This window comes from Equus przewalskii, chromosome 31 (assembly GCF_037783145.1).
Source record: "Equus przewalskii isolate Varuska chromosome 31, EquPr2, whole genome shotgun sequence".
In the NCBI taxonomy this organism is placed as follows: domain Eukaryota; kingdom Metazoa; phylum Chordata; class Mammalia; order Perissodactyla; family Equidae; genus Equus; species Equus przewalskii.
Genome location: NC_091861.1, coordinates 1,637,796 through 1,652,177, shown reverse-complemented (window position 1 = coordinate 1,652,177; position 14,382 = coordinate 1,637,796). Strand labels below are relative to the sequence as shown.

The window sequence follows — 14,382 nt, the reverse complement described above, 5'->3', positions numbered from 1 at the left end:
CGGGGCCGGGTGTATCACAGGTGTCTTACCCCGACCCCAAAACTGCCACCCATGCCTGACCCTCCTCCCATCCTCTCTTTCTTGCTCCGTGGCACCACCACTGTCTGAAGGTCAACGTCCGTATTGGTTAGTTTGGCCGCAAAGCTTTACCGGGTCCAGCGCTCCCTCCCTGCGGGCAGCCCACAGCCTCTGGTGGAGCCACCGCGCACAGCGCGCCATTCCCACACATCATCTCCTTTGCAGTGCGGCCACCCCCGTGGGAGTCCTGGCCCCTGCCAGACAGCAGCCATTCATCTTTTCAGGTCCCGGCTTGCCAGCTGAGTGGCCCTGGGCTAGGCATTCATCCTGTCTGTGCCTCAGTTTCCTCATCTGTAAAGTGAGGAGAGTAATAGTTCCTGCCTCTTGGGATTGTCATAAGCGCTACAAAGTTAAGAAGTGATAAGCTCTTAGCACAGTGCCTGACATAGAGTAGGTGCTCAACAGATGACGGTGATGGCAGCCGTGATGATCCGTTTCCAAGTGGGGCAAGCCTTCTGGGACCTCACTCTTGCCCTGTTGAGCATTCGCTCCCCAGTGTCCTGATTCAGTGTAGCACCATTTGGTTTCCGAGTTGGTCTCCCCTTAATTGGCTGGGAGCCCCCTGAGGGCAGGGGCCATTTGTAATTCTTGATGTATTCCCAGGATCTACCTTAGTCCTTGACCCGTGCGAAGTGTTTATCAAGGGTCAGTAGGTTTGCTGAATTAACTCACCGCCTTAACCACCCACTGGCAATGGTTAAGCACAGCTGGCACCGTCTGGGTGCACCTCCGCGTGCCGCCTCTTGCCCCTGTGACTTCGTACAAGTTCACGGAGCCGCTCCCCTTCGGTTCCTCATGTGTAACGTGGGGTGCCAGCACCTCCCTCAGAGGCTGCAGTGAACTTTTCAGTAGGTGGTCAGTGTGGAGGGTGAGCCCAGGCGCAGTCAGGGGCAGCTGTTGGCAGTGGTGGGAACTGCCGCTGTGCCGGCTAAAGATGTGAGCTTCAAAGGACAACAGAGCCGAGAGTAATAACCACTGCGGACAAGAAGACGACCCGTGTGTCAGGAGGACACCCCAAGATATCTCTTCTAGCTGGTTGTAGTGAGAGATCCATGAACAGAGTGTAGGCTGGGTTGTGCAGTGTTTGGGGAAGGCTGTTCCAAAAAATAACTTTTTAATTTAAAAAAAAAAAAATCTGTTTTCCCAATATTCAAAACAGGCCTTGAGGGAGCAGCCATTCAGATATATCCTTAACAAAGTCCCTTTTATCTAAAATCTTGGTTTTTCTTAACAAAAGTGGGTTTGAGTTTATTGTTATTGTGGTTTTCACCTTTTCCTAATTTGCAATTGACCTCAATGCTGCCCATGGAGTGATGCTACAGAGGCTGAGCCTGAACAGGGCAAAGAAGCCTCCTGAGAGGTCCTGCCCCAGGTGTGCAAGCTGAGTCAGAGTGAATCCATTCTTAAGCTCTTTGCCCGCAAAGCTGGTGAGGTCTTTGGCCTCCCAGAGGGAAGGCAGGGCTTTCCCACTGTCCTTCTCCTCGAGTCGGTGGTGCTTTTGGGCAGCTGGTTCCTACTCTGATGTCTTGCTCACACCTAGGGACTTGATTCTGCGGGTCTGGGTGTGGCCTGGGTGCTTCCTGGTAACTGCTGCAGGGATCCCAGGCCCACAGTTTGCAAAACACTGCCAACTCAGCCTCATCTAGGTTCTGAGGGCTCCCATAGAAGGAGAGTCTAGGCAGGAACTGGCCCTGTTTCTGGTGGTGAGCCAGGGTGGCTAGCCCATGGCTGGCTTTTTGCGCTGTGAGAGCAGGCTTTGGCTCAGCCCCATAGCTCTGATCGGGCAGCCATCTCTTTTCAGGAGCCCCAAAACACATACTGGACCCATCAGTCCTCAGGACCTGTATCCCATTCGACCAAAGCACAGGGCAAGGGACCACATAAAGAATGGCCACTCCTGGTCCCTTCTTGCCTCTAAGCCTTAATGGTGTCATTTATTTATCACCTGTTTCTGGTCCATTTGTTTTGAGCAGGCATGAAGCAAGTGGGCTCCTGCCTCAGTAGCTCCTAGCCTATGGCTCTCTCCACACCCAGGACTTGCTGGGAGGGGAAAGCCACCTAAGGATCTAGAGAGCTCACCTGCTGACGATGATACTTTGTGCCTGTCTGATTTAAATATCAGAGCATTAGACGGCCTGCTTCTCAAGGATAAAGGCCGTTATCATCTCTGCACCTTCAATGGGCCTCACTCCAGTGCTGGACAGCAGAGTAGCTGCTCAAGAGCAGTGGCTGCCTGCATTCGTCAGTGGGTCAGCCTGGGCTTCTAGAATGCTCCTGTCCTCCCCACAGCCCGCCCCATGCCTGGCTTCTCTGCCCCGGGGGAGGTCCTTACCCCCAGCTGCTCCCAGCTGGAGAGACTGCAGAGAAACTTCTGTTTGATCTGATGCAGTGGGGTGGTTTTGAGACTGTGCTTTCAGGAAAACTGTCCCCATCAGACAGTGGGATCAGTGGTGGTGGGGCAGACAGGGCTTCCCAAAGCTGCAACGCCATGGCTTCACCAGAGGAAACTTATTTTTTCCTCCTCCAAGATCAGAGAAAGAGTAATGAGGGCAAGGGGGACAGTCCTGTCATTTCTACCGTGCGGAAGCAGGAAAGCGCTGTCGGTTCTGCCCCAGCCTGGTGCAGGGAACTGGGAGGCCGAGCAGGGCCGGACCGCAGCCCAGGCTCCGGCTGAGGGAGCACCTGAACGTGGCCCTATACAGCTAGACGCAGGAGGGAAGAACTAGTCTTGCCCTTGGTCCTTACTCTGTCTCCAGAACCCGCAGAGAGGGGGAGGCCAGGGAGCCGGCAAGGGCTTGTGGGCGGGGCATGACTGAGGCCTCGGCCCAGGGGGAGGGGCATGGGCTTGTGGGCGGGGCATGACTGAGGCCTCAGCCCAGGGGGAGGGGCATGGGCTTGTGGGCGGGGCATGACTGAGGCCTCGGCCCAGGGGGAGGGGCAAGGGTTTATGGGCGGGGCATGACTGAGGACTCAGCCCAGGGGGGAGGGGTATGAGCTTGTGGGCGGGGCATGACTGAGGCCTCGGCCCAGGGGGAGGGGCATGGGCTTGTGGGCGGGGCATGACTGAGGCCTCAGCCCAGGGGGAGGGGCATGGGCTTGTGGGCGGGGCATGACTGAGGCCTCGGCCCAGGGACGGGCTGTGTGAGCCTGCACCGTGCTGCTTGACGCCAGCAGCGGCTCTCTCCTGTCTTCTTTGTTAGCCTTGTGAGCGTGGGACAAGCCACAGGAAGAGTAGCAGCGCCCACAGGGTGTTCTTAGGAGGGGTCAGGGTGGGGACTGGAGCGGCAGCAAGTGTGCCTTCTGCGGCAGCTTGAGCAATGACGCGCGCAGAACCCACGAGGTGGAGAAGGACCTGTGGGCGGCGTTGGGGGTCCTCCTGGAGATGGGAGGATTGCAGTGGGCGGGAGCATCCGAGGAGAGCCCGAGTTTCCCAGGATGCAGTGTTCCTGTCCCCAGGTGCTGCGTCGTTGTCGGTAAAAGAGCCTGCCCATCCCAAGGCCCGAATCTCTGTCCTTGTTAATGGTGGGTGGCGCTCAGAGTGCACCAGGAACCGCCCAGGAGAGCTTGAGGCCGTGTCTGCGAAACTCCGGGGCTTGGCCTCAGGGTTGGCATTAGCCTGGAGTTTGCAATGCATCTTGGGCTTTTAAAATCCTTCTCTTGTGAAAATGCAAGTTGATTTCCCTGCTGGTGCTTTTGGTCGGTGAGGACTGTGAGGAAGGGCAGATGACACACCCAGCTGCTTTCAGAACAGTTCTGGGTAGTCGTTCAACTCTAAATTTAATCCAAAGCCCACGTTTCCACTGGTGAAGGAAGCAACTGGGTGGAGGAAGCTGTCTGTGGACAAATGAGGATAATAGTTGGAGCGAATTAGCAAGTGTGGAGAGAAGAGCCCATGAGCAGAGTGACAAATTTAGAATCTTTAAAGACATCTGGTCAGCGAGGCCGGCTCGTGATTGAGTGGTTAATAATGGAACACCCTTAGTTCAGTGTTTCCGCCGTCCCTGGCCACTTCCCCTGCCAGGGCCGCCCTTCTGCTCCAGCCTGCCAGAGACGTTTCCAGCCGGACAGTGGAGGCGTTGAGCCCCTCGTGTGTGACCTTTGTGAGCTTAAGGTTTCAGCATTTCTGCTACTTATCCAGCTTATCTATGTTCTTTAATCGACAACTCACTGAGAAGATTCCCGATTTCCTTTCATATTTGATACAGTTTCACTCAGCCTGACAAATGCTTTCCCACTGCTGGCCAGAGCCTCACCCTCAGGGTCCCCCAGACTTGCAGCTCCCGGTTCACTGTCCCTCAGATACACACAGCAGTGGAACACGTTGACAGGGCTGAGGTTGGCCCATGTCCCCCTGCTCTCTGAAGCCTATTGCCCCCGGTTCGCAGGGCCCGTCTCTCTAACTCTGTGGTTGATTTTTCTCCAGGCTAAAGCAGCTGGACAAGCACAGCCAGGCCACAGCCCAGCAGCTGGTGCAACTCCTCAGCAAGCAGAACCAGCTTCTGCTGGAGAGACAGAGCCTGGCGGAGGAGGCGGGACGTCTGAGCTCCCAGGTACTGTGCAAAACCCAGCACAGGGTGGGCGTCCTCTCCCCCAGAGAACACGCAGGGGACTGCACAGGGGTCTTTTTCTTGTTCCCTTTTTCAGAGCTGCATTTTAAGAGGCTTAAATCCCCAGTGATCACATTGGTCAGCTGAGAAGCTGAGGGAGAGCCTGAAGACTGTGCTGGGCACGAGGGGGACACAGAGGAGCGGGGGCCACGGCCAGTCCTCTTTAGGGAGCTGGAGTTTGTGTGGGAGAACAGACCTGTGACCCTGCAAGCGACCCAGCAAGCCGCACCGAGGGATACGCTGCACAGTGCGGGTGCCGAGGGTGCGTGTGGCAGCGGAGCGGGGCGTGGGCAGGAGGCCTTTGGGACACGATCGGCTCCGAACTGCTCCTGAAGGATGTGCACAGCTTGAGCTGGTTAAGGACAGCCGTGCTCCCAGTTAGAGAATGGGATGCGGGAGTCTTGTCCTCAGTTAGCTGGTAGTCGAGCTAAGATTTTGAGCGCTTGCAGGGCCTGGCGGTGTTCTGCACACAACAGGCATTCACTCTTTACCCTTGAGGAAGCCCGCAAGACTGACATTGTGTCTCCATTCTACAGAAAGGGAAACTGAGGCTCAAACAAGCCGATAGAGCTAGCAAATAGGGACACTGCAAATCAAGCTGTCTGACTCCACAGCCCAGGCTTTCCCTGTTCAGGTAGATCTGGGGCCAGCAGCAGGGATAATGGAGGAAGGAAATGTCCAGGTGGGTTGGAGTATGGAGTGAAAGCTTTTTCCTGGATCTCTTCTCTTCCTGTCAGAGGCCGTGCTGCTTTGCCCCGTCAAGCGGTGCATTAGGGTAACGAGGTGGTCCGTGGCTGCCCGGGGCCGCGGCCTTTAATTGGCCTTGCACCAGGTGCTCCGAGAGTGTCCAGGACGTCATGCAGAAGTGCTTGCAACGAGTAAAGGCAAAAATGCTTCTGGAAATGAGAATGATGAGAAAATGTCCCTCATTCTCCTTCCAAGATGACCAGTGGACTTCGGGGATCCACTGTCCTCAGAGGGATTTTTCCCGCACAGCCCCCAAATCCCTCTGCAGGGTACTGTTTGTCCCACAGATAGTATGTGAGCACCCGAGTGCCAGTCACGGGGCTAAGGCCCGGGCCAGAGACACGCGGTATGTCCCCCAGCACCTCGGGGTGGCTCACAGGGAGGGGGTGGGGTACCAGCTACACACCACGCACATCACTGTGTTTGGGACGCTTGCAGATATACAAGTACCAGGAGCGTGGAGTCCAGGGCCTGCCTGCACACACACCAAGGCAGCGTCTCCAGGAGCAGGGCCTGGGGATCTGCGCTCTGACAAGCTGTTTGGGCCGTTCTGGAGGTCCCTGAGGTCTGAGAACGTTGGAAGTGTTTGGAGGCAGAGAGAATGGAGAACAATGCCAGGCAGTGTCATTGTCGTGAGGCCCTGGACAAGTCACTGCCGTCTCTTCCCGGCCTCAGTTTCCACGTCTGTGCAGTGGGTGTTCCGGCAGCCTAGCTCAGGGGAGTGACGTGCTGAGTGCCTCTGGGAGGCGCTGGGCAGGGGCATCTTCCTGGCACTCCGAGCGCGGGCTGCTCCTCTCGGTTCTGGACAGGTCGTTGTCACGTGGGGTTGCCTTGTAGCTCCCCGTGTGCCTACCTTCCAGCATGCTCAGATCTTAACATGCTTAGAAACCTCTTCCGCGGCTTTACAGATCTGATAATTGCCAAATGGATTGCAAAATTTTCATAAAATGTATGTAAAAAAAGCCGCAAACCTCAAAAAGTCCTCAGAAAACCCAGCAGCTTTCTTCCCTGGCCTGAAGCAACAGAAGCCACTTGACGGGCTGTGCCCCCTGACGCTGGCCCATCGGGCTTGTCTCTGAAGCCATCTCTCAGACTCGAATATTCCGTCTGGGTTATTTTCATGTGCACCTGACAAAGGAAGTTGGGGGAGGCAGCGCTCGCTGGCTTCAGAAGCAAGCACACGTGCTCAGAGAGGAGGCCGGAGAGCTGGCCGGTCCCTCTGCGGGCCCTGCAGCCTGGCCGCCCTCCCGCCTGCCCGCGGCCTCGGCCGGGCGCTGAACTCCAGTGGTGGGTTTGGCTTCTCTGAGCCCTGGAGGTGAATAAGGCTGCCCTCTGCCACCGCAGGTGGTTCGGAGGCCGCAGCCTCCAGAGGGGTCCCGGGCATCAGGGGCACCCCCCGTTTTCCTGGAGCTGGGACCCAGCTTCTCTTCCGGTCGGGGTGCTCTAGCTCAAGGCTTCCATTCTCTCAGCCTAGATGAATAAGTATAATAACTTAATGCTGCATGTCAAAGTCCGAAAATCTCTGTCCACCCAACGTCCGAAAGAGAATGGCTATATTGTAGCCTGAGCAGCTGCTCCGAAGCCGAGTCACCTCCCTCCCGTTCACTCTGGTGTGCCCTGTGCCCTGAGGCCCGTGGCAGGGCTTGGCTTGGCCTGTGGCCTCAGACAGGAAGCATCTAGCCTGTTTAGAAGGCTTTATTATTCTAAATTGTTTCTGCTTAAATTCTGAAATGGGCACGACAACGTGTCTGGCAGACGGAGCTGGTCTAGTTGCAATGATGTTGTAGTGACATCGTCCCCTCTCTGCCACCGTGCAGTGCAGGTGCCCCAGTGGCCAAGGCTCAGGGCACGACCACAAAGCTCAAGGCTGCTTTTTGACTTGTTCTTTGTTTAGGACTGACTCAAAACAAGGGCTTTGTTAATCTCCTGCTTCACTCCAGGGGGAAACAATGTCTAAAATGGCTTAGAAAATGTCCTGAAATGGCAGTGCTGGCCCTGGCAGAGAATCAGAGACAGGACAGCACCAACCAGCTTTGCTCCTGACTCGCCTCCAGCATTCCTCCTCGGTCCCCGCCTTCCCCCTAGGGTCCGCCTTCGCCCTCGGTCCCGTGTTGTCTCCTCTTGGGCCCAGGGCTTGGTTGAGCAGCAGTGCTCTCACCTCTTCCTGGGCCGTGGGCATGAGGCCCTGCTGGGGAGGACAGAGACTGTCGTGGTGGTGGCGTGGTGGGGGTCCAGGGTTAAGGAACCAGGGTCCTGAGGAGTTTAGCCAGGCTGACAGCTGGGAGCAGGGTCAGGGGTCTGTGACCCAGCTCCTGGGGGCGTGAACATCTGGCCGGGCGCCGGCTGGTGAGGAAATTTAGTCTTTTCTTGGGGAGAATGGCATCTGAGAGACAGGAAGAACAGCAGTTGTCTGTCTGTTAGAGGACGGCCGCATACTTCCAGAGTGTTTTCCTTGCTCATGTCCTTACTTGGTGGTGACTGTGGCTGGGCTGACGCGCATCTCCCGAGGGGCCCCATCCCTGCGGGCCGTGTGGCTCCATCCACAGCCTCCAGTCGGGAGAGATTCCTTTATAGTCCCTTCAGATGGATCAATTACAGTGTAGACAACAGCGTCTGAAACGGACTTATCAGTGGTTACTCAGCTGACCCTAAGACTTTTGAGCATTCTTGGCAGTGAATTTACTTTCTAATTTGATTTAAACTTGTGCATGGGTCCAGCAGCCATATCTGATTATATTCAAACTCCCGGACCTGATCTCGTTGCTCCAGAGGACTCCTGGAAGAGCGCTGAGAACAGGCCCGAGAAACAAAGACACGGAGGCGGAGGAGGCCTCAGCCACGTGAGCCCCGGGAGGGCCCGAGGGGCCGGCGAGGAGGAGGAGCCCGCAGGTGGCCAGCCTGGGACTTGGAGGTGTTCACTGGGTTTGCGGTGGGCCATCCCGAGCTGGGGCCTCGTCCGGCCGGCGCAGGCGCTTCCGCGGAGCCAGCTACCTGCAAGACAGATGGTGCTGGAAGAGAACGGCAAAGACGCTGAAGAAAATAAATTAAAAAGCCTCCTCCTGAACCAAGAGTTTTTGGAAAGAATTCTAAATAGATGAAAACAAACAATTTGATTTCAACCAAATTGTTGTTTTTTTGTTTTTATCCTGATTTTCACCCGAATTGTCAGTCTCAAAAATAAACACTGATACATTCCCAGAAAATATTTTTCAAATAAAATCTGACTCTGTTAAAGTTTGCTCTGATTCTTTCAAAACTGTGTACGAGACACTGTCAACCAAAGTGACTTGCATATTTTTTTAAATAAACTTGAACATATGCAGCTAAAATGTCATTAACTCCCGGCTGCCCGAGTGTTTCAGGGAAGGCAGGCCCCGAGCCGCGCCTCCGCCTCCAGGGCCTCCCAGCGCAGAGGGGCTGCCCCGAGCCGTCGCGCAGAGGGCTTCACTTTCTTTTTTTTAAACTAAAGTCCCTGTGTGCAATTAATATTGGAAAGCACCTACAGCTTCATTTAAACCAAACTTGCTCTTCCGTTAACACGTCCCTTTGTCCAAGAGTGAAGAATTTCAGAATGAGAGTCGTGGAAGAAAGATCCATTGAAGTTTACATCGTGGCAGATACGTTCGCTCTGCTCCCGCTTCCCGAGTCAGACGTTACATTTTCAATATAAATTCACAATCGAGATTTTAAGGGGAGCTAAATATTTTAATCCAATTAGACAAGTGAACAAAACACTGAATATTGCATGGCGTGTGGATAAGTGGTTCTTGCCTTTAAAAGACTGCAGTTCCGTCACATTACAACCCCAAATGTCAATGTTGTCTTTATTTCTAACGCTTTCAAACATGAGGCAGCCAGAGGCTCCACTCCCTGCTGTTGGTGACACTGTCTGTCCTTTGGGAATTCTTAACATCTATTTACCATGGAAACATGGTTCACATAAAACAGAGACACCTGCCCTTGTGCAGAGGAGGTTCTCGTGATTCAGGGGACCCACTGGAGGATTACAACTCGGGGTCCCATGGGGATGGGAGCTCTTGAGTCTGCTAGTGCTGTGGGGAGGCGAGGGCCCAGCAGATGCCAGAGCCTGGGCGTGCTGTCCTCTGAGCCCGAGCCCTCCCATCTGCACCGGGTCCCTTGCCTCCCCCGCCCCACAAGTCCCACATCCAGCTTGAGATGCAGTTTTCCATGAAGCCCAGGGACGGTCATCGCCCCCTGCTTTCTGCAAGGCAGGCTTCCCTGCCTCTACCTTGTCATTTTTCTGGCTTCTACAGTTCTTTTCCTTTTTTGGAGCCCAGAGACAGAAAGCCAGGCCCCTTAGGCCAGGGAACCCGGGTTTTGAACTCTGACTGCAGCAGAGCTGCCATTGTCAGAGGCCAGCCGGGCGCTGGAAGGGAGAATGAACTGCTGGGTCTGCGGTGACCGTGCCGTGAACTCCTGCCCCGCTTTGCAGCTGGCAACAGCCAGATTCCAAAAAAGGCCGTGCCGGAGCCGGAGGGGTAGAGGCGGCTCAGCCGCTTGTGCCGGGGGAGAGGGAGGCCTCTGCCCGTCCCAGGCGCTGAGGCCGGGTGGAGGACACCTGCCTTCTGTCTGCTGCACACTCACCTCTGTCGGCCACGTCCACATGAGGCTGCAGAGGACTGGCCAGGGCGCCTGCCCCCGAGCAGACTGGCGACCCCGTGGCTCACTTGGCTTGTTTCCAGGTTGTCTTCCACATCTGACTCCTGCTTAATCCCACAACTGTCACACTTGGCCGCCGCAGTCTGTCACTGGGCTGGGTGGAACAGCACTGAAGAGCCTGGACACTGAGGGCCAACTGCCCCGGTTCAAACCTCAGCTCTGTACCACTTCAGGCTAATGTTTTAGCTTCCATATCCCTGTTTCTGGTATAAAACAAAAAACATAACAATAGATCCGGCTTCCCTTTCAAAGGGAGCTCCCTGCATCCCCCAGAGCCCAGCAGGGATGGCCATGAAGCCAGCAGGGTTTGCACTGAAGTCATCACAGCCTTGAGGGCCGCTTGGAGAAAGCATTTAACATTGTTTTTGTACAGATAGGAAAATAAGGCCTAGAGAAATGAAGCGACAAGAACTGGGAAGCGAATGGGCAGGAAAGGAACTTCTAGAGAGATCGGGACTCATGCCCTGGGCTGAGGGCTGGTTGGAAGGGGGCGAGGGACCACGGGGAAGGATGCTGCCTGGCTGGGAAAGCTGCAGAGCAGCGGCCCTGGCTCCCAGAGGGGGGCGTGGCGGAGCCTCTGAGAGGGCTCTTCTGGTGGCTGTCCTGGAGCTCTGTCAGCTGAGGGCAAGCTTTGAAATGCCCCAGGTGGAGGTGGGGGGAGGGATTCTGCCCTCTCTGGATAAAAATAGATGCTTTCTTGCCAGAGGCACAAGGAACAGGACCATTTTTTGACCTGGCCACACGGAGGCAGAAGATGTGCAAATGACAAGGCAGAGAGCAAGGAGAGGGTTCCACTTGGAGGGGCTGTGGGGGAGATGTGCAGAGAAGAGAGACCAATGGAAGCCTGGCTCAGGCTGCAGCTGCCCATCTCCTGTGAGCGGGCCGAGGTGGTGCCCTGCTGTCCCCGGGCTGCGCAGGCTTGGGAACAAAGCAGCAGCCATGGCTGGACCCCACAGTGTTGGTTGCCTGGGGAACAATTCACGTCCCCCAGAGAGACTCGTTTTTTAACCTCTGAATTTAAAGTCAAACTTCAGAAATAAATTAGACACAAAAGTCAGGGTTTGTGGAGAGAAGGCTCTGTTAGGATTTAAAATGAGAACAAAGAAAATGGATGAGCAACAGTGAGCTTGAAGATGGGGAGCATTTCTATCATCTGTGGATGGTGTGTCAGAAGCGCAGCCGCCAGGGCGGCCCGTCGGTCCTCCTCCACTCTGGAGAGCAGCCCCGGAGAGCTGATGTGGCCACACCACAGAGAAGGGCCACAGCAAGGGGCCTGGGCGACAAGTGGAAGGGCAGAAGGACAAGAACATGGTGGCTGAGGGCTCAAGCCACAGTTCCAGCCAGCTGACGTCCCACTGGCAGGCGCATCCTCGTCTCTCCTCCACAGCCGGAGTGGGATCACTGTGGTGTGAACGATGGAACTGACTTTCTGGAAATAAGCCTGGCTAATATGCCTAAGAAGTGATGGCAGACCAGCCAGATTTGGGCAGTAACTAAAGCTTCTCTCTCTGGACGCGCTATAGGATGGGGGAAGCCCTGAGCAGTGTTCTTTACTAAAGGGTCAGTGAACTGACGGCTGTGTTTAGCAGACAAAACAATGACCTATTAGGGTAAATAACTCCTTCAGTCAGAGGTTTCCTGAACACCTCCCACAGGGCGCGCAGCCGTGGGCACTGGGGAGCGAGCAGTGAACAGCAAGTACTAGAATACGAAAGTGAGGTCAAATACAGGGCTTTGCACCAAAACCAAATAAAATATAAAACCGATGAAGAGACAGTGATAGCCAGTTTGCTACAGAGGGAGAAACCAGGGTTGACTCTGGTTTGTTCACATGGAGGGCCTCACAGCTGTGTCGCTCCTGACTGGGCCCCGGAGCTGGGGTCACTGGTTTATGGCTCGGATGATAAATTATGAGATGGCCCCAGAGCCCTCAGGCACCACCAAGGCTCATAATGAGAAATGCCAGTTTCCTGGAGCTTGGGTTTAAAAAAATCCTGCAACGTATTTTCCTTCAACTCGGGTCTTTCCCAACGTTCTGTATGGTGCATCTGCCTGTTATCATGTGTTTTCTACCTGAAGTTCAGTTAAATTTTTCTTTGGCAATATGCCTCTTGTGGTTTATGCTTATCCTTGTAGTCAGACATCCTTGAATCTCTAAAGTCAGAAAATAAGCCACTGCCTCCAGAGCACCCAGGTCACCAGGCCGCCCGCCAGGTCACCTGCGAGAGTGTGGGGCACAGGGTCCTTCATGGAACTGTACTGGGACAGTTCAGTCAAGACTGGAAGGCAATCAGCTCTCGATGGAGATGCAGTGTTTGATGGTCAGATGGAGCTGGTGGCGGCCTCTGTGCTTGAGTATTTCCCTAAACACAGAAGGGAGCCCTTTCTACAGCAGGGGGCCTCTGGGCCATGGGGGACTCCCTGCGGCCCATCCAGGAAGGGCCCAGAGAACAGAAGCCCCCTGTGGGCTCTAAGGAAGAGGGCCCACCCACACCCAGCCCTCAGCGGGCTGCACACATCACACCACACGTGATGTGGGCCCAGATGTGTTCAGTGGGAGATGGCGCTGTGCGCACCATATTCTAACTGCCCTGTGTCAAAACCATTCCATTTAGACACTCATTCAAGCGTCATAATCAGGGTCACACACACTAGATATCTACTCGAAACGTAAACAACCTTTTCTCATTGTTTTAAAAAGGCAGCAGTCTGATTTTTATGTACCTTGCATGAATTCTGATCCCAGTTTCACTCAGTGTCCCGTCCTGGAAATCCTCAACTAGTGATCACAGCTTACACGGGGTCAACAGGAGCCCCGCTGATTCTAGCTCAGGACATCGGCCTTGTGGGTGCAGAGGCCCCCTTGTTCTTGAAGATGATTCCAGCCAAACAGAGAGCAGATTGGGCCTGTGACCCTGCGTGGCTTTCCAGTTTCTCTGTTGAAGTAGAAACTGGGATTTGCAAGGTATCGTCTTAGCTCTCCATCTAGTCCCTATCGTGGGAGGGACTTCACACAAGGGAGGGCAAGGCCTGTGGCTCACTCATACTTCCCACATGGTGCACAGTAGGTACTCAACCGTCGTTGTGTGGAGCACGGCCATTCCCAGCAGTTTCTGACCCCACTTCCTGACGCGGTTTCAACACGAGCAGCACGCCAGCAGGGAGGCGGCGGCAGCACCACTTCCCTGCTTGTGGCGCCCCCAACCCAGTTTGCTAGTTTGGAAACATTTATTCCTGCTTAAAACTAAGAGACCCAGTACACCAAATGCCCTCTTCCAGCAGGGGAGCGGTGGTGTCCCTGGGAAACCCTTTTCGATGTTATAATAAATTGTAGCTAAAAATTGGGAGGCTTTGGCTCGCACTGTGTCCCCAGGAGCTCGAGGGCCGCCTGGCCTGCCGCCTGCCCCCCGCCCTTGCTCTAGCCTCTCTCCTGCCGGCTGAGCAGTTCTCAGGAAACAGGCTCGGGCAGGAATCGTGTTTCCTCTGCGGGACGGGAAGAGAGGGCCCTCCGGCTGAGTCCTGTCGTCAGACTCCCTCATTTAAGGGGCACACAAATGTCTGGGACACAGGTTGCTTCCAGATTAAAGCATTGAAACAAACCAGTTCACCCTGTAGTCCTATTTGACAGGGGTTTTGACCTGTGATCAAGATGAGACACAAACTTTTCATACAATTGGTCATATACAATTTCTACATTTTTAGCAAAAGAAATTTATTCTCCAAAAACTTAAAAGTGGTAACTAAACCAGTGAGAAGACAAACCACATTGAAGAACAGGATCTATTTAAACTTACTTTTTATTATCATTTTTTCCAGTTACCCAGCATGCCACAGTCTGATTGCTGACCTGATGAAACAGAGTGGAATAAAGGATTTACAAAGAGATACTGACATTCATCTGGTTTGTATGTGAGACGCCACCACGCGCTGCGACCTCCCTGGTGGACACCCCCCAGAAGGTGGTGGCCGCGTGGGGGCCACATTGGTTGCCGAGCGGTCCCTACACGACGGACGGCTGGAGCTGAAGTCTGACAGATGAGGGGCCCTCCTGGTGTGTGTTTTCAGAAATGGCTTGAGGGTATTATGTTTTTAAATCTGCTCATTTGTATGCTATGTTACACATATGAATTTCAATAAATGAACTTTTCAAAGACTTGAATTGCAATGTTTCCTTTTTACCTCGTGGTGATGAACGAAACACACCAAAAAGGCACATATTTTAACTAGGCCAAAGGGTATTGAGGACCAAACCTTTTTCCTGCCATTCCTG

At 54.5% G+C, this 14,382-nt stretch overlaps 1 protein-coding gene across 26 annotated transcripts in view; it reads left to right on the top strand.

Moving 5' to 3' along the window:
• The window catches only part of SDCCAG8 (SHH signaling and ciliogenesis regulator SDCCAG8), a 222,856-nt gene extending 208,585 nt beyond the window's left edge, over positions 1-14,271 (top strand). For 11 of the 26 annotated variants that reach the window (XR_011535263.1, XR_011535260.1, XR_011535257.1 and 8 more), the window contains 2 exons: positions 4,502-4,628; positions 13,929-14,271. Coding sequence is in view for 17 of the 26 variants with exons in the window: in XM_070602168.1 (XP_070458269.1) it covers positions 4,502-4,628; positions 13,929-13,958 (157 nt within the window). In the remaining 9 variants the exon portion in view is untranslated. Of the gene's footprint in view, positions 1-4,501; positions 4,629-4,722; positions 4,948-8,201 lie in introns of those variants that run through there. The other 15 variants (XM_070602155.1, XM_070602149.1, XM_070602147.1 and 12 more) reach the window with 5 other exon arrangements.
• Positions 14,272-14,382: the final 111 nt, after the last annotated feature.